General features: G+C 44.2%; 1 protein-coding gene across 1 annotated transcript in view; it reads left to right on the top strand.

The window, feature by feature from the left end:
• The window catches only part of LOC141144710 (sodium-dependent neutral amino acid transporter B(0)AT3-like), a 339059-nt gene that overhangs the window by 293936 nt on the left and 25114 nt on the right, over positions 1–20009 (top strand). Inside the window, exon 11 of the mRNA XM_073630653.1 lies at positions 1131–1293. Within this exon, the coding sequence (XP_073486754.1) occupies positions 1131–1293 (163 nt within the window). The remainder of the gene's footprint in view (positions 1–1130; positions 1294–20009) is intronic.

The raw sequence follows: 20009 nt of genomic DNA, 5'->3' as shown, positions 1-20009 counted from the left end.
AAAAGGTTTTTCTTTCTTTAAGCTGCAATTACACTGGTAGAATTTTGCTAGCTTTAGTCATCCTCAAGCAGCACACAACTTTCCTGTCCTCTTTCTTTTGCTTATGCTATTGTTCTATTAGAATACTGTAACCCGGAGCTGGCTACACACTAGTAGAATTTTGTTAAAACATTTTCTGTTTAAGATTTTTTATGTAATTTTATAATCAGGATGGAATATTTTCCTTGAACAAACAAATTTACAGAGGAACTGCAGTCTGCTCACATAATTTGTAATAAAAACATCTTTGCCATTCTGAAGCTTCCATCCAACCACTTTGTATATTATTTTATATATACTGTGATTCTGTACTTGCCAAATATGCTGCAGAAATCTCCCTCCACTGAGTCTGGCTGCAAACATTTTAACTGGGGGCAGCTGAAGCTGCTGCCCGTTCACTTCCTGGATTTACACAGACACAGAGAGGCACACCTCCAGCCCTGCAGTGCTCATTGGCCCTCTTATGACTCACCCCCCCTCCCTTCCTGGCAAACTCTCATGGGAGTGAGAGAGAGAGCTGTGCATATGATGTCATAAGCCTAGGCTAATGACCAGATAAGAAACAGAAAGTGGGCTGAATAAGGTATTTACTGGCAGAAAAAAATGTTTTACTATCCAAAGTTAAAACAACAAGGGTAGAAGATTTAATAGATGAAAAAGTTTAAAAATGACTGAAGTTCCGCTTTAATTGTGTATATGTTTTACTTTGGGAAATTACATTTATTGCAAAATTGAATGTTAAAAGCAAAATTTTGAACTACATTCAAATGTCCTTTGTTAGAAAATCTACTAATGCTTTTGATTTGCAAATCTCTACCTTTTGGGTGTCATGCATAGGCTGAATAATATGCTGAAAGTATGGCAACATAAATGAAGTCATTAAAACAGACTGGCTTTGATAAAAAAAAAATCTGATCATATTTTAGGAACTATTTTAATTTAAATATCTATTTAAATGTTTTGGGTTTAGGAAAAGCTTCATCATTTTGGACAATGTATTTTAATAGCATGAATTTAGAAAGAAAATAAAAAAAGGTTGTGCAATATATTTGCTTTGAATAACTTCCACCAACAATATTAATGTCCCCAAGGTTCAGTGAAGATATCAAATGGATGACCGGAAGATATCCAAATATATATTGGCAAGCAACGTGGAGATTTATTAGTCCGTTGCTAATGGGAGCAATGTTTTTGTCGTATATAGTTGTTCAATTTTGGACACCTTTAACTTATGAAACATGGGATCCTAGTTATGTAAGTATGTGATATAATCAAGAATAAAATAATTTTTATGTTTCTTTACTATTCTTTAATATTGAGCAGTTCTACTTCATGGGCTGGGTATTAGGAACATCAAATAAACATAGGCAGCATTTTTACAGAATTAAAACAATGTGCCCTAGCTTACTACACAGTCCAAGTGCCCTTCTAACAGCGATACTGACCAACTCCACAAGACAATAGCTTTTGCTCAAACAGCTGCCATTGAATGGCCTCTCTCTTACACCTCGTTCAGATTGAATGCAGCTTTAAAATCGTGTGACTTCATCTGAAATCCCACTATTTCAAAGCCGCATGTCAGTGCAACTCTGAAGACACCTGTACGGTATCATGCACAGATGTCTATGCAAGTCGCACCTGAAATTGCCAAAAGTAGTGCAGGAACTACTTTTTCAAATCGATGCGTCACCACAAAGTTGGCGTCACACCAATTTTAAAAATTGCCATTGCTGACAATAGGATGGGACTTGTCATGCAATTTGACCTGACAAATCGCATGACAAGTCGCTCCAATGCGGACGAGGGCATAGAGTCACTCTGTAAAGGTAGAGGCTTTCTCTATAAAGGATAACCATACCAGTAGCTTAATTTCTTGTCACCCGCACTATAGCCTAAAGTCGGGTCATGTGCGAAGCGTTCTGTGATTACCAAGTCTATGAGATTTGGCTGATCACAGATCGGAGTAGGGGGCCCCATACCACGTGATCAGCTGTCAGCCAATAACGGCTGATCACATGATGTAAACAGAAGATCAGTATTTTTTTCACCGGCTTCTGTCAGAGGGACATCGATCCCTCACACAGAGCCGTGGCTGCCTCATCTGTGCCCACCAGTGCCACTTGCCAGTGCCACCCATCAGTATCCACCAGTGTCACCTACCAGTGCCACCTACCTTTGCCCACCAGTGCCACCTATCAATGTCTACCAGTGCTGCCAATCAATGCCCATTAGTGCCACTTATTAGTGCCGCCCATCAGTGCCACCTATCAGTGCCCATCAGTGTCACTTCATCGGTGCTTATCAGTGCCACCTATCAGTGCACATTAGTGCCGACTTATCAGTGCCTATCAGTGCAGCCTATTATGACAAGTGGCTGTCTTATCAGTCCAGCCTATCAGTGCCCATCAGTGCAGTCTCATCAGCGCACATCAATGAAGGAAAAAAATTACCTGTTTTCAAAATTTTATAATAAACTATGAAACCTTTTTTTTTTTCTAAATTTTCTGTATTTTTTTTTTTTTTATTTTAGCAAAAAATAAAAAACCCAGCAGTGATTAAATACCCCCGAAAGAAAGCTCTATTTGTGTGAAAAAAATGGATAAAAATTTAATTTGAGTACAGTGTTGCATGACCGCACAATTGTCATTCAAAGATTGACAGCGCTAAGAGCTGAAAATTGGTCTGGACAGGAAGGGGGTTTAAGTGCCCATTAGGCAAGTGGTTAAAGAGGAAGTAAACCCTGAAGTAAACTTCCTCTTTTGTTCCCTGCAAAGTAAAAGCATAATGGGCTAGTATGCATCGCATCCATCTTCACCTCTCTTCCTTCCGGGGCCATGGGCTCCGGCTCTGTGACCGGCCGGAGTCACGTGACATCACTTTAGAAACTGCACGACCATGCACTTTCATCAGTGCACATGTGCCGATGACGTTGGAGCAAGAGTATATGGTAAATATCTCCTAAACTGTCCAGGTTTAGGCAGGTGTGGATCCAGAGTCTAGTCTCGGGAGGGGCACTGCCAGAAAATCCGTTTTCTTTGTGGGCAATTTATCGGGGAAACGGCTGGTGTTTGCGCTTCAATCATCCCGGCACCAGTGTCAGGATGATTGAAGCGCATTTTTTCTATAATTACATTGTAATATAAAATGAAATAGTTCAACTCACCATAATGCAGAATCAGTGAGAGACCTGAGTGTGTCACTTGCCACGTTACCTGCTACACGTTGCGGATTGTCACTTGCCTGCCACCAGATGCAGATTGCCACTTGCCACGTCACCTGCCACACCTTGCGGATTGCCACTTGCCACGTCACCTGCCACACCTTGCGGATTGCCACTTCACCTGCCACACCTTGCGGATTGCCACTTGCCACGACACCTGCCACACCTTGCGGATTGCCACTTGCCACGTCACCTGCCACACCTTGCGGATTGTCGCTTGCCTGCCACGTCACCTGCCACACCTTGCGGATTGCCACTCGCCACGTCACCTGCCACACGTTGCGGATTGCCACTTCACCTGCCACACCTTGCGGATTGCCACTTGCCACGTCACCTGCCACACCTTGCGGATTGCCACTTGCCACGTCACCTGCCACACCTTGCGGATTGCCACTTGCCACGTCACCTGCCACACCTTGCGGATTGCCACTTGCCACGTCACCTGCCACACCTTGCAGATTGCCACTTGCCACGTCACCTGCCACACCTTGCGGATTGCCACTTGCCACGTCGCCTGCCACACCTTGTGGATTGTCGCTTGCCTGCCACGTCACCTGCAACACCTTGCGGATTGCCACTTGCCTGCTAAGGTGGTGTTTTGGTTGTCTCTTGCTGTGTCCCAGACTCAGGCAGCAGAGAGATAATGTAATCTCCCTGCTGCCTGCCCAGTCACTGGAGCCAACACTAACGCTGCTATCCTTGGTGCTGCTGCTGGGGGTTTTCCGTCCTGCCCTCAACCATTCCTTCTCCTCATGCCACATTCCCCGCTCCTCCGTGGAGAAGATGATGCCGCGCAGAGGAACACTGTTATCCTACGTGGATCCGGTCTGGCCAGTCATCGGCCGTAATCCATAATGGAGGCGCCTGTTACCCGCCTCCCCAGGCCAAGAAACAATTGCTGTGGCGGCGCCGTGCTCCTGCAGGCCAGCCGCGGCGCCGGAAGCTACATGGTTGCGGGAGGCGGCCGCGGGAGGACGGGTGAAGGTTTTTTCGTGCAGGGGTGGCTTTTTGCCGCCCCCCCATGGCGCCCATGGCTGCCATACCCCAGAAACGCCACTGCCGACGTGACTCTGACGTCACTCGTTGCTAGACGCCGGGCGGCCCCGGTGTTAGCAACGAGTGCAGGGAAGAGGCTCCGAGTGCAGGGAAGAGGCTCCACCCACCCCTCTTCCTAGTCAGTCAGTGCAGCCGTAACTACATTAGACGGGTCTCTCTCTCGTTGCCGCTGATCGGCTGATGTGAGAGAGAGACTCGGGCTGCGGGCAGAGGGAGCAATGACATGGGAGATTGTCAGTGTGACTATTTCCCTATTACCCTGGATCCGCCCCTGGGTTTAGGAGATATTTCCAGTACCTACAGGTACAATGCCTTGAAAAATTATTCATACCCCTTGAAATTTTCCACATTTTGTCATGTTACAACCAAAAACATAAAATGTATTTTTTTGGTATTTAATGTGATAGACCAATGCGAAGTGGCACATAATTGTGAAGTGGAAGGAAAATGATAAATGGTTTTCAACATTTTTTACAAATAAATATCTGAAAAGTTGGTTGTGCATTTGTATTCAGCCCCCTTTACTCTGATACCCCTAACTAAAATCTAGTGGAAACAATTGCCTTCAGAAGTCACCTAATTAGTAAATGGAGTCCACTTGTGTGTAATTTAATCTCTGTATAAATACAGCTGCTCTGTGAAGCCTTCAGAGGTTTGTTAGAGAGCCTTAGTGAGCAAACAGCATCATGAAGGCCACACCAGACAGTTCAGGGATAAAGTTGTGGAGAAGTTTAAAGCAGCGTTAGGTTATAAAAAAATATCCCAAGCATTGAACATCTCACGGAGCACTGTTCAATCCATCATGTGAAAATGGAAAGAGTATGGCACAACTGCAAACTTACCAAGACATGGCCGTCTACCTAAACTGACAGGCCGGACAAGGAGAGCTTTATTGTGAGAAGCAGACAAGAGGCCCATAGTAACTCTAGAGGAGCTGCAGAGATCCACATCTCAGTTGGGAGAATCTGTCCACAGGACAACTATTAGTCGTGCACTCCACAAATCTGGCCTTTATGGAAGAGTGGCAAGAAGTAAGCCATAGCTGAAAGAAAGCCATAAGAAGTCCTGTTTGCAGTTTGCGAGAAGCCATGTGGGGGACACAGCAAACATGTGGAAGAAGGTGCTCTGGTCAGATGAGACCAAAATGGAACTTTTTGGCCTAAAAGCAAAACGCTATGACTGGCAGAAAACAAACACTGCATATCACCCTGAGCACACCATCCCCACCATGAAACATGGCGGTTGCAGCATCATGTTGTGGGGATCCTTTTCTTCAGCATGGACAGGGAAGCTGGTCAGAGTTGATGAGAAGATGAATGGAGCCAAATACAGGGCAATCTTAGAAGAAAACCTGTTATGCTGCGTACACACAATCGGAATTTTGGTCGGAAAAAACTATGATGGTTTTTCCGACGGGGTTCCACTTAAGCTTGTCTTGAGTACACAGGGTCACACTAAATTCCGACCATCAAGAACGCGGTGACGTACAACACGTACGACGAGACTAGAAAAAGGAAGTTCAATAGCCAGTGCGCCACCCTTTGGGCTCCTTCTGCTAATCTCGTGTTAGTGTAGGTTTGGTGAGATACGATTTGCGCTTTTCAGACTCGTGCTTTTTCAGATCGTTTTACTGCTGTTCAGTTTGTGCTTGTGGTTTTGTATCTGTTTTTCAGTGTATGTAGTCAGTTCGTATCTGTTTTCAGTGTGTTCTTGTCCACTCGTTACTGATTTTCAGCTCGCTCTTCACAGGCTTTGCTGTTCTTCAGTGCATTCTGTTTAGTTCGTTCTGACCAGCCGACCATTTTGAAGCCATGTTGCGCTTACGTACTCGTCGTAGAGTTCGTGCTGTGCAGGGGCTTGGTGTTGGGGTTCTTACTGTTACCCAAGCCCAGTCCATGAACAGAGTGGAGAGGTGTTTATGGACCAAGAATTGGTTACTCCAGCGTGACCAATTCTCTCATATGCCTTTGCTGCGGGAGATCCAAGAGAATAACCCTAATGATTTCAGGAATTTCCTCCGGATGACGGACCCCATTTTTCACCGTTTTCACTAGTTGGTTTTGTTCACCCCTTATATTACAAAGCAGGACACCTGCATGCGGCAAGCCATCACTCCTGAGCAGAGGCTAGTCGCCATGTTGCGGTACTTGGCGACGGGGAGAAGTCTACAGGACCTCAAGTTCTCTACAGGCATCTCCCCCCAGGCTTTGGGGATCATTATTGCAGAGACCTGTTCTGCCATCATTCAGGTCCTGCAGAAGGATTATATTAGGGTAAGTTTTCTCCTTTAACCTTACATTATATGTATTTAATGTTTGCTAATGTATTGTATTTCTTTCATGATTCCATAATTACCCTGAATATGCTGTGTAATATGCTGTGAATGTCCTCTTTATCCTCATTCATACTGTAATCTTTTAATGCTCCTTTCTTGTCCTTCATGCATATTTGCCTTCACTAACCTCCCCAGCATGCTATCCTGGGCCCATATACACCTAGCCTAGTCACTTAACAATGTATTTTGTCAGCTCCATTGTAGTGCTTTACCCTAAACACCCCCTAAAATGTGTCCAAATGTTATTGTTGTCCTTAAATTCAGGTAGAGTGCCAGAGGCTTTTTGTTGGCTCCCAAACTCATTTAGAACCCCCCCTAAAATTTTTACAATGGGCCATCAGAGGGGGTGAGGAATCTGATAAGTAGACCTTATACGTTTGTCTTTAAATACTCCTTAAAATAAATGTTATACTGATGTTGGCCAAGAATGTTTGTGTCTAATTTGTTTGCAATGTTTATGTGCAAGTTTTTTTTGGTTTGACTCCACAGTTTCCTTCAATGCCACAGGAATGACAGACTGTAGCCTCCCAGTTTGCTCATCGTTGGGACTTTCCCAACTGCGGAGGGGCAATCGATGGGAAACACGTCCACGTCGTCCCACCACCCCATTTGGGATCATACTATTTTACTATAAGGGGTTTCATAGTCTTGTGTTGATGGCGGTGGTGTCAGTGACATATGAGTTTCTCTATGTGGACTTAAGGGGAAGAATGGCCGGATGTCGGATGGTGGAGTCTTTGCTCAGACATGGTGGCTTGTGATTGTCACCTGCGGAAGAGAATGTCGGAGGACTCCCATCTGTTTTTATCGCTGATGAAGCATTTGGTCTGGGTGATCACATGATGAGGCCATTCCCCCAGAGGACCCTCACCCCAGAGAAGAGGGTTTTTAATTACTGGCTGGCCAGAACCAGAGGAGTCGTGGAGCATACCTTCGGGATAATGCCCAGCCGGTTCCGCTTATTTCTAACATCAATTAACATGGTGGAGTACAAACTTAATTACATTGTTTTATCATGCTGCATACTGCACAACTTTTTAAAGGAAAATGCACCTGATTATGTTGCCACAGTTGGGCCTGAGGCCAGACTTCATGAGAATCCAATGACGGCCCTGGAAGCTGGCCGTCCTGGCTTGCCCCCCAAAAGCGCCCGTGAAGTGCGTGAAAAATATGTGGGATATTTTACGGGTAGGGGGGCCATTGCTATGCCAGCCAATTTTTAAATAATTTCAAAATAAAAAAAAATTGATATGATAAAATCTTGATTTGGATTTACTGCTTGTGTTTCTTTTATCTGTCTCCTAGGTTCTCCTTGTAGTGCCAAGTGGTTTTAACATTATTTAAATAACACCCATTGTCACTGTAAACACCAACTTAATACAAAAAGTGTTATTGAGCACTGAAAGAAGAAGCCACACATTGTTGAGTACATAGTTATATAGTTACATAGTTAGTCAGGTTGAAAAAAGACACAAGTCCATCCAGTTCAACCTTAAAAACAATAACTAAATAAAATAAAAAATATCGTACAATCCAAGATATCTAATTTTATACCCACAGTTGATCCAGAGGAAGGCAAAAAACCCCAGCAGAGCATTCTCCAATTTGTTACAGCAGGGGAAAAAATTCCTTCCTGATCCCCCAAGAGGCAATCAGATTTTTCCTGGATCAACTTTACCTATAAATGTTAGTACCCAGTTATACTATTTACATTTAGGAAAGTATCCAGGCTTTTCTTAAAGCAATCTACTGAGCTGGCTTGCGGGAGTCTATTCCACATTTTCACAGCTCTTACTGTGAAGAAACCTTTACGTATTTGGAGATCTCTTTTCCTCTAGACGTAAAGAGTGCCCCCCTGTCCTCTGGGTTGACCATAAAGAGAATAACTCAACACCAAGTTCACTATATGGACCCCTTATATATTTGAACATGTTGATCATATCCCCCGTTATTCTCCTCTTCTCAAGAGTGAAAAAATTCTATTCCTCTAATCTTTCCTCATCAGATGGGGTGAAGTCACCCCTGTAAAAGCCAAATTTAGAAGATGCACACAAATTGTAAGTCAAAATGGGGACTTCCTTTCTAATCCCATACCTAATGTTAACATGTGCTATCTCCCATCATGGGGGATCAATGGACATGTTTTGGGGGTGCAACCACTTCCTCTCACCTACTAGAGTTGAGAGGAAGGGGTTGCACCCACAAAACGCGTACATTGAAATTCGCTGATGGCAGATAGCACATGTTGACACACTGTGTGCATCTTCCAAATTTGGCTTTTAAACTGTATTAAAACTTTAGATAAATTGTATATTAAAAAAAAGTGTAATCTTATTTGGATTTAGATTCTCCCTAGTATATCAATCATGTTCTTCAGTCTTTGTTCAATCACCTTGTTTTTTTCGTTGATAAGGTCTAAATCCCGACTACACCACATTATGTCCTGGATAAAGGGCCCAAAATACATCCCTGGGAATTACAGACCAGTTACCCTAACATCAATAGTATGTAAACTCTTGGAGGGGATGATAAGGGATTATATACAAGATTTTAGTAATGAGAACGGTATCATTAGCAGTAATCAGCATGGATTCATGAAGAATCGTTCTTGCCAAACCAATCTACTAACCTTCTATGAGGAGGTGAGTTGCCATCTAGATAAAGGAAGGCCCGTAGACGTGGTGTATCTGGATTTTGCAAAAGCATTTGACACAGTTCCCCATAAACGTTTGCTGTACAAAATAAGGTCCGTTGGCATGGACCATAGGGTGAGTACATGGATTGAAAACTGGCTACAAGGGTGAGTTCAGAAGGTGGTGATAAATGGGGAGTACTCAGAATGGTCAGGGGTAGGTAGTGGGGTTCCCCAGGGTTCTGTGCTGGGACCAATCCTATTTAATTTGTTCATAAACAACCTGGAGGATGGGATAAACAGTTCAATCTCTGTATTTGCAGACGACACTAAGCTAAGCAGGGCAATAACTTCTCCGCAGGATGTGGAATCCTTGCAAAAATATCTGAACAAATTAATGGGGTGGGCAACTACATGGCAGATGAGGTTTAATGTAGAAAAATGTAAAATAATGCATTTGGGTGGCAAAAATATGAATGCAATCTATACACTGGGGGAGAACCTCTGGGGGAATCTAGGATGGAAAAGGACCTGGGGGTTCTAGTAGATGATAGGCTCAGCAATGGCATGCAATGCCAAGCTGCTGCTAACAAAGCAAACAGAATATTGGCATGCATTAAAAAGGGGATCAACTCCAGAGATAAAACGATAATTCTCCCACTCTACAAGACTCTGGTCCGGCCGCACCTAGAGTATGCTGTCCAGTTCTGGGCACCAGTCCTCGCAGAAGAGATTTTAACAAGACTCGTGGCCACTCATTAAAATTAGAAGAAGAGGTTTAACCTTAAACTACATAGAGGGTTCTTTACTGTAAGAGCGGCAAGGATGTGGAATTCCCTTCCACAGGCGATGGTCTCAGCGGGGAGCATCGATAGCTTCAAGAAACTATTAGATAAGCACCTGAATGACCGCAACATACAGGGATATACAATGTAATACTGACACATAATCACACATAGGTTGGAATTGATGGACTTGTGTCTTTTTTCAACCTCGCCTACTATGTAATTATGTAACTATATAAGCCGTTGTGCACTGTCACTGGTGAAATGAGTAGATTGTTCTTCCACAACTTGCTCATCACCTACAATAAAAATACACACCATGTATTATAAATATGCAGGCATACATCTATTACCTGAATCTGTGATATCAGACTCTGACCTGTTCTGGTGACAATTTCAATCACTTCTTCCACCTCTCCTTCCTCCACATCCTCAGATTGTGGTGTCCTCTGTTCCCCTTCTTTCGGAGGTGGGGGGTTCCTGTTGTCCTCCGACGTCCCGAGTCTTTTCTCCCCTATGAGAATGAAACAAAAGGTATACTTAGCACACAGATATTTGTGGCCAAAAATATGAATGTGAAACATTGCTTGGAAGTGGGGGTACAATTGTCTGTTTGGACAGAGTTCCAAGTTGAAGACATGATTAATTCCCTTAACCAAGCTGGAATACTTTCCTTTTTTGGACAAGTTTCACACATGTAGACACCCCAAGTATCCACTGGAGTACCTGTGCGGGACACCTTAAAAAGTTTGTTCTTGTGTCCCACACTAGTGCTCCTGAGTCCAGATGTGTAAAGTTGCTGAGTGTCCTCTCCTTTCATTACACTGAATCAAGTTTGCAATTCATTCTAGTTACAAACACATCTAGACAACAATGTCCTAAACTTCTTTTAATACAAATTAGCATGACCAAATGTAGTTAACCCTGTAACTGCCCAAAACATTGTATTTCGTTGGCAAATGAACAATGTTTCTTATGACCGATTACTGTGCCCACGAACATGAAAGTAGCCATTTTAAACTGTACAACAGTAAAGAAAAGCACATGGAGCAGCATGCAAGTAATAATAATAATAATAGGAACACACAACAACTACTTACTTTTTAGAAAGCACTTTCTTGATCCTTCTGTACTGATCCTGCTCCCTCAATTTGAGATCTGACCAGCGTTTCCTCAATTGCTCCTTGGATTGTCGTACCCCAAAATTCCGGCGCAAACTCTTCACAACTTTAGTCATGATCTTGGCCTTTCTCACATTTGGGTTCAGGTACAGTCCATACTTCCCATCATAGTCAGCCCTCTTCAATATGTCCACCATCTCCACTATCTCACCAAAGGACATATTAGAGGCCTTAAATCTTCTCCTCCGGGATATGGACGTTTCTTGCTCTGGGCTTTCGTCCTCCTCGTTACTGCTATTATGCACCTGCTGTGTCCCCGCCATGTTGTCTCCCACTGCGCCAAAAGAGAAGGGGCGGGAAATATTCTAGAAAGAACGTCAGGGGCGGGTGACAAGGGCGGAGTTTCACGCATGCGCAGTGTATATAAAGCTAACACGCATGTGTCATACATATGATCTGTGAGTGGAGGAAGCGCCGAACGTTATAATGAAGGTAACATTTTAACTTGGGACATCAGTGGCCTATACTCATTCTAGATTGAGGCCTATATTGGGATATGATTAGTAGAGTTTAGCCTGATATTAGTGTTTTTGTCTTGTGTTTTGTCTTTTAGCAAATATGAAACAATTCAAAGACCTTGAATTCATGGGCCAGTTCATCGACAAATACAGGATAATGCGAAATTTGTGGGAGGTTAAAAACCCCTTATATCGCAATAAACCAGCTAGGAAGGCATCGCTGGAGAAAATGCTGGAAATTGTGAAGACACAGGTCAACAACGCAGACATTGAGTTTGTGGAGAAGAAAATTGGTAGCTTGAGAAGCACATATAGGAAGGAGCTTAAGGTCCAGGCTTCCATGAGATCAGGAGCAGCAGCAAAGGAAGTATATGTACCCAGTCTGTGGTACTACAACAGGATGCGGTTTCTGGAAGACCAGATTGAAGGCAGGGAATCACTTTCAACACGTCCATCCACCCTTCTCTCAAGCCCAGCTGAGGCTTCCGAGGACCAACCTGGGCATTGCATCCTGAAAGAAGTTGAGGAGCCCAGCTGGAGCCAGGTATAGTATTTTTTTAAATATTTATTGTCTGAAAATGATTGTTGTTAACTAGATGTTAATATTGCTAACAAATTAATGATTTAACAAAAAGTGTTTGACATATCAATAAACAGTAGGGGCCAAAAATGAGTGTGACAAGAATGGAAAATGCTGGTGTCAGAATGATAGTCTTTTCTATTTATTAACATTCAATTTGCAACAGTCATGAGCTGAAAATTGTGTGTGATTGATGAACCAAAAAATAAAACTATGTCCCTTTTTCATACACAGGAAGACCTCAGCCAGGACGAGGCTCTGGAATGTGGCAGACAGGAGGAAGCGGAGGTAAGTGTCAGCCAGGAGGTGGCGGGGCCCTGTAGCCTCACCCAATCCCAGGTACCTCCCCTCCGACTTACAACAAAAAGGGCCAGGAAGAGGACTAATGTGGAGGAGGCAGCACTGGGCTTCATTAAGGACGCTAATGCGGCCCTGAAAAGCCCCCCCGACGCTGAAGAGGCCTATGGCTGCTATGTAGCTGCTAAAATTGCAGCAAATGGAGGAGGGCCAATGCCTCAGGTGTGAGAAATGTATTTTTGAGGCCATTCAGAAGGGGTTGAGTGGCCAAATAAGTGACAACATGCACTTATGTGTGCTCGTCCATCCTCCTCCTTCTGCCACAAGTCCACCTCCAGAGCCACAGCCTCCGCGGAAGGCTGCAGAGAAGGCTGCAGGGAAGCCTGGAGGAAAGGCTACAGGGAAGACAAGAAAGTGATGGCCTGGGTTCAGTCTGGTCTGACAGAAGACGCAGGCTGTTGTAGTACCACAGCCTGGGGACATCTATATCATCTGCTGCTGCTGTTGATCTCTGGGATCCCTGGACCCTCTTATATGGACTCCTCAAGATCCCAATTTTATTTTCCAAATAGTTGATGTGTGCCCTGGAGTAGAAAGGCTTCGCAAATTCAAGCAGTTTCTCCAGCTTTGCCTTCCTCTTTATTTTATCAGCCAGAATAAATGGAGATTTTTTTATGTGAAAATACTTGCCTATGTGTTTTTCTTCGAATAGGACAGTTTGTGAGTAGGCAGGTACATTTCAAAAATACAATGTCAAATTAACAAGGGACACCAACCAACCTCCTTGAGCTTTAAAAATACAAGATAATAATGTTGTTGTGTAATCTTGACACAAAAAAAAATTATGGAGATGTGTTTTTCTTCGAATAGGACAGTTTGTGAGTAGGCAGGTACATTTCAAAAATACAATGTCAAATTAACAAGGGACACCAACCAACCTCCCATTGAGAACCTGTGGCAAGACTTTAAAATTGCTGTTCACAGACGCTCTCCATCCAATCTGACAGAGCTTGAGCTATTTTGCAAAAAAGAATGGGCAAAATTTCACTCTCTAGATGTGCAAAGCTGGTAGAGACATCCCCAAAAAGACTTGCAGCTGTAATTGCAGCGAAGGTTGGTTCTACAAAGTATTAACTCAGGGGGGCTGAATACAAATGCACGCCACACTTTTCACATATTTTTTTGTAAAAGATTTTGAAAACCATTTATCATTTTTCTTCCACTTCACAATTATGTGCCACTTTGTGTTGGTCAATCACATAAAATCCTAATAAAACACATTTATGTTTTTGGTAGTAACATGACAAAATGTGGAACATTTCAAGGGGTATAAATACTTTTTCAAGGCACTGTAAGCCCTTTTAAAGGCTTACCTGTAAGTAAAAATGGTGTAACTAGGTATACAACCACTTTAATTATGCCATATTTTCAAGAAACACAGTAGTGCAATTAACACCCATCCTTTCCTTGGAGTTTTAACACATATACAGTGGGGCAAAAATGTATTTAGTCAGCCACCAATTGTGCAAGTTTTCCCACTTAAAAAAGGTATACCTCAACTATGAGAGACAAAATGTGGAAACAAATCCAGACAATCACATTGTCTGATTTGGAAAGAATTTATTTGCAAATTATGGTGGAAAAGTATTTTGTCAATTTCAAAAGTTCATCAATACTTTGTTATATATATATATCCTTTGTTGGCAATGACAGAGGTCAAACGTTTTCTGTAAGTCTTCACAAGAGTGTCACACACTGTTGCTGGTATGTTGGCCCATTCCTCCATGCAGATCTCCTCTAGAGCAGTGATGTTTTGGGGCTGTCGCTGGGCAACACGGACTTTCAACTCCCTCCAAAGGTTTTTTATGGGGTTGAGATTTGGAGACTGGCTAGGCCACTCCAGGACCTTGAAATGATTCTTACGAAGCCGGTCCTTCGTTGCCTGGGCGGTGTGTTTGGGATCATTGTCATGCTGAAAGACCCAGCCACGTTTCATCTTTAATGCCCTTGCTGATGGGAGGAGGTTTGTTTCCCTAAAATCTCATGATACATGGCCCCATTCATTCTTTCATGTACACGGATCAGTCGTCCTGTTCCCTTGCAGAGAAACAGCCCCAAATGATGTTGCCATCCCCATGCTTCACAGTAGGTATGGTGTTCTTTGGTTGCAACTCAGCATTCTCTCTCCTCCAAACACGACGAGTTGTGTTTCTACCAAACAGTTCTACTTTGGTTTCATCTGACCATATGACATTCTCCCAATCCTCTTCTGGATCATCCAAATGTTCTCTAGCAAACCTCAGACGGGCCCGGACATGTACTGGCTTAAGCAGGGGGACACATCTGGCACTGCAGGATCTGAGTCCCTGGCGGCGTAGTACATTACTGATGGTAGCCTTTGTTACGTTGGTCCCAGCTCTCTGTAGGTCATTCACTAGGCCCCCCCGTGTGGTTCTGGGATTTTTGCTCACTGTTCTTGTGATCATTTTGACCCCACTGGGTGAGATCTTGTGTGGAGCCCCAGATGGAGGGAGATTATCAGTGGTCTTGTATTTCTTCCATTTTCTAATTATTGCACCCATAGTTGATTTCTTCACACAAAGCTGCTTGCCTATTGCAGATTCAGTCTTCCCAGCCTGGTGTAGGTCTACAATTTTGTTTCTGGTGTCCTTTGACAGCTCTTTGGTCTTCACCATAGTGGAGTTTGGAGTGTGACTGTTTGAGGTTGTGGACAGGTGTCTTTTATACTGATAACAAGTTCAAACAGATGCCATTAATACAGGTAATGAATGGAGGACAGAGGAGCCTCTTAGGCCGGGTTCACACTGGTGCGACACGACAGCTGTCCTACTTTGGATCCGACTTTGCCCTGTGACTTGGAGCCGACATACATCCGACTTTCAGTGAACAGGGATCCGACATGGATCCCTGCCAATAGCAGGCACTGTGTTTGGTATGAATCTTGAGGGGGAACTCCACGCCAAATTTCAAATAAAAAAACGGATGGGTTCCCCCTCCAAGAGCATACCAGGCCCTTTGGTCTGGTATGGATTTTAAGGGGCACCCCCTACGCAGAAGAAATGGCGTGGGGCCCCCCAAATCCATACCAGACCCTTATCCAAGCACGCAGCCCGGCCGGTCAGGAAAAGGGGTGGGGACGAGCGAGAACCCCCCTTCCTGAACCGTACCAGGCCACATGCCCTCAACATGGGGGGGTGGGTGCTTTGGGGCAGGGGGGCACCTTGTCCCCATGTTGATGAGGACAAGGGCCTCTTCCCGACAATCCTGGCCGTTGGTTGTCGGCGGTCTGCGGGCGGGGGGGCTTATTGGAATCCATCGTACCCCTACCCATTCACCTAGGAAAAAAGTGTCAATAAAAAAACACACTAGACAGGTTTTTAAAGTAATTTATTAGGCAGCTTCGGGGGTCTTCTTCCGACTTCAGGGGTCTCTTCCTTCTTCTCCGCGCTCTCCGGTTCTTCTCCTGCTCTCCGGTGCCTTCTGCCGGGCTCCTCCGCTATCTTCTGCTCTTTTGCCGGCTCTTTTGCTAGTGCTGGCCCGGTCTTCACCGTCGTCTTCTTCCCTCTTCTCTTCTTCTGATGTAGACACGACACTCTCTCGTGCTGTAATGCCGTGTGCGCGGTGCGCAACGACTTATATAGGCATGGGGCGTGGTCACCGGGTGATGTCACCAGATGACCCCGCCCCTTTATGACGTCCCGGGCCGGGGCATGATGGGGCAGCGACGTTATAAAGGGGCGCGATCATCTGGTGACATCACCCGGTGACCACGCCCCATGCCTATATAAGTCGTTGCGCACCACGCACACGGAAAGAGAGCGTCATATCAACATCGGAAGAGGGAAGAAGACGACGGTGAAGACCGGGCCAACGCTAGCAAAAGAGCTGGCAAAAGAGCAGAAGATAACGGAGGAGCCCGGCAGAAGGCACCGGAGAGTGGGAGAAGAACCGGAGAGCACAGAGAAGAGGCCGGAGACTGCGGAGAAAAAAGAAGAGACCCCCGGAGGAGGAAAACCCCCAGAGCTGCCTAATAAATTACTTTAAAAACCTGTCTAGTGTGTTTTTTTATTGACACTTTTTTCCTAGGTGAATGGACAGGGGTACAATGTACCCCATACTCATTCACATAGGGTGGGGGGCCGGGATCTGGGGGCCCCATTATTAAACCCCGACAAGCAACGGCCAGGGTTGTCGGGAAGAAGCCCTTGTCCTCGTCAACATGAGGACAAGGTGCTTTGGGGTGGGGGGGTCACAGGGCGCCCCCCTGCCCCAAAGCACCTACCCCCCCATGTTGAGGGCATATGGCTTGGTACGGTTCAGGAGGGGAAGGCGTTTGCTCATCCCCACCCCTTTTCCTGGCCGGCCAGGCTGCGTGCTTGGATAAGGGTCTGGTATGGATTTGGGGGGGACCCCACGCCATTTTTTCGGCGTAGGGGGTTCCCCTTAAAATCCATACCAGACCCAAGGGCCTGGTATGCTCTTGGAGGGGGAACCCATGTTGTTTTTTTATTTAAAATTTGGCGCAGCATTCCCCCTCAAGATCATCTAAGCACAAGTCGCATGCCAAAGTCGGATCATGCAAGACGGCGATCCGACTTTGATCCGAATTCAATGATAGTCAACGGGCTGAAGTAGGATCAAAGTCGGACCAAAGTAGTACAGGGAGCATTTTCAAAGTTGGACCGACTTGTGTCGGACCAGTTAGGATGGCTCCCATAGGGAAACATTGATTTTCACACGTCATGCGACATGAGCTCCCAATGACGGAGCGTTTATCGCACTAGTGTGAACCCGGCCTTAAAGAAGAAGATACAGGTCTGTGAGAGCCAGAAATCTTGCTTGTTTTAGGTGACCAAATACTAATTTTCCACCATAATTTGCAAATAAATTCTTTCAAAAATCAGACAATGTGATTGTCTGGATTTGTTTCCACATTTTGTCTCTCATAGTTGAGGTATACCTATGATGACAATTACAGGCCTCTCTCATCTTTTTAAGTGGGAGAACTTGCACAATTGGTGGCTGACTAAATACTTTTTTGCCCCACTGTATAATTGCAATCTAGGGAAAATGTAAATCCCTTCCACTTGCATTCCAGCTTCTCTCATAATAGATATGTATATACTGTGTTATTCTGGATCACACCTTTCTTTCCACTCATGCAAACCATACTGGACAATATAGGTTTCTTTACAGGGTGTCCTTGGTAAGATGTACCTTAGCCCCCGTACCTTGAAGGGAAGACATTTTTTCTAGAACTCACTGCTAATGGAGAATAAAAATGCCTGTTTTCAAAACCTGTTAATACTCCTGGTAAATTTTTAAAAGGCCTTGAATAAGCCTAGCCAGTTTCCCCTGCAACAAAATGCAGTGTATTTATTTATTTATACGTTAGTTGAAAAAAAAAACTCTATTACAGCTATTCTCAGCCTTTTTAACATGAAAAATAACTTTCTGGTCTCAGGGAACCCCTGCTAATAATTTCTCTATCTACAGCTTATGGTACACTAGCATGATGGTTATTGGGAAGAATTCACCTTATATGTGTGGTTATTGGGAAGAATCCCCCCTTACAGATTACTATTGTCAGTGGTTACCTATCAAAGGGCTCGTTCACACCAACCACTGGTGTGAACAAGCCCTTATGAACTTTTTTCGTTGAACTTTTTTTTTAATGAACTTTATTGAGTTCTACTGGCCAGCACGTGGTGACCCACGGTGCGCTGGAAAAAGTACTGCAGCGCACACAGCAAAGCAGTGGTGTGAACCAGCCACACCAGAGATAATGCATTTCTCTGTGTTATGGCATGGGAGTGCGGTGGGACTGCTCAGGCATAGTCACCCAACACAGTCCCACTGCACCTGGTGTGAATGAACCCAGAAAGGCACTAATTGTTTCTTGTTCATGGAACTCCTGGAAACCTCTGGAGGAACTACGGTAATACAGCCACCTTCCAATACAAACCACACTCCCCAATGCTCTAAAATACCTATACCTATTCAATACAAGTGACAAATTGTTAATCCTCAACAAATCCCCAACAAATTGTAAATCCTCAATGTAAAAGTTGAGACCACAATAAATGAATCAATAGTGTGATCAGTGAATTAGAAATCAATGGTGTAATCTGTGTGGATAAAGTCCAATAAATAAAAGTTCAATAAATAAAAGCCCCCAATTCTTCCACTAAAGTGTTCAAAGTGTCCACAAAACCTGGGAGCTCACCTGAATGTATTGACCCCTTAGTTACACGCAGGTCAAAATGCTTTTCTCCAAGGAGATGGGTATGCCAGATCTATTATCCACCTCCTCCTTCCCACTCACATGGGCCTTGCCTCAGATTTCCATTTCACTTATTCTCCTCCCTAATTCTTTGGCTAAAACTGCATATTAAAAAGAAAAGCATATCTCCTAATGCCGCATACACACGAGCGGACTTTACGGCAGACTTGGTCCGGCGGACCGGAGTCCGTCGGATAATTCGATCGTGTGTGGGCTCCAGCGGACTTTTTTTCCCCAAAAGTTCGACGGACCTAGAAATGAAACATGTTTCAAATCTTTCCGACGGACTCGAGTCCGGTTGAAAAGTCCGCTCGTCTGTATGCTAGTCCGACGAACAAAAACCGAGCAGCTATTGGCTACTGGCTATGAACTTCCTTGTTTTAGTCATGTTCTCCTACAAATCCGTCGGACATAGGTTGATTGTGTGTAGGTAAGTCTGTTCATTCGGAAAGTCCATCGGAAAGTCCGCTTCACCAAGTCTGCCGTAAAGTCCACTTTCAAAATTTCTTTATACATCAGTCAAATTGAGGGCTCACTGGATAGAGAAGACTTGTTAGTATCTCCGAGTCAAAAATGCACATTCCACATAGATCCTCAGCTTGCTTTAAATCAAGTGGACCTGTGAATATACTTGCACTGATCAGAAAGAATTGACCCTCTTCTTTTACAAAGCAAGTTAAAAACATCTTAACACACAATGGGGGTTATTTATGAAAGGCAAATCCTTTTTGCACTACAAGTGCAAACTACAAGTGAGAAGTGTACTTAAAATTGCACTGAAAATGCACTTGGAAGTGCAGTCGTTGTAAATCTGAGGGGTAGATCTGAAATGAGGGGAAGCTCTGCTGATTTTATTATCCAATCACGTGCAAGCTAAAATGCTGTTTTTTTATTTTCCTTGCATGTCCCCCTCGGATCTACAGGGACTGCACTTCCAAGTGCAATTTCAGTGCAATTTCAAGTGCACTTTGCACTTGTATTTGTCACTTGTAGTGCAAAGTGGATTTGCCTTTAGTAAATAACCCCCTCTGTGTTTTCAACCCCCCCAACAATGGAAATGGTTCATCAGATGTTTTTTGACCCCCTCTCTTATAATGTGAGCCCAAAAAAAAGCATGTTTCC

This window comes from Aquarana catesbeiana, linkage group LG05, assembly GCF_042186555.1.
Source record: "Aquarana catesbeiana isolate 2022-GZ linkage group LG05, ASM4218655v1, whole genome shotgun sequence".
Taxonomy (NCBI): domain Eukaryota; kingdom Metazoa; phylum Chordata; class Amphibia; order Anura; family Ranidae; genus Aquarana; species Aquarana catesbeiana.
This window is presented reverse-complemented; position numbering and strand designations above follow the sequence as displayed.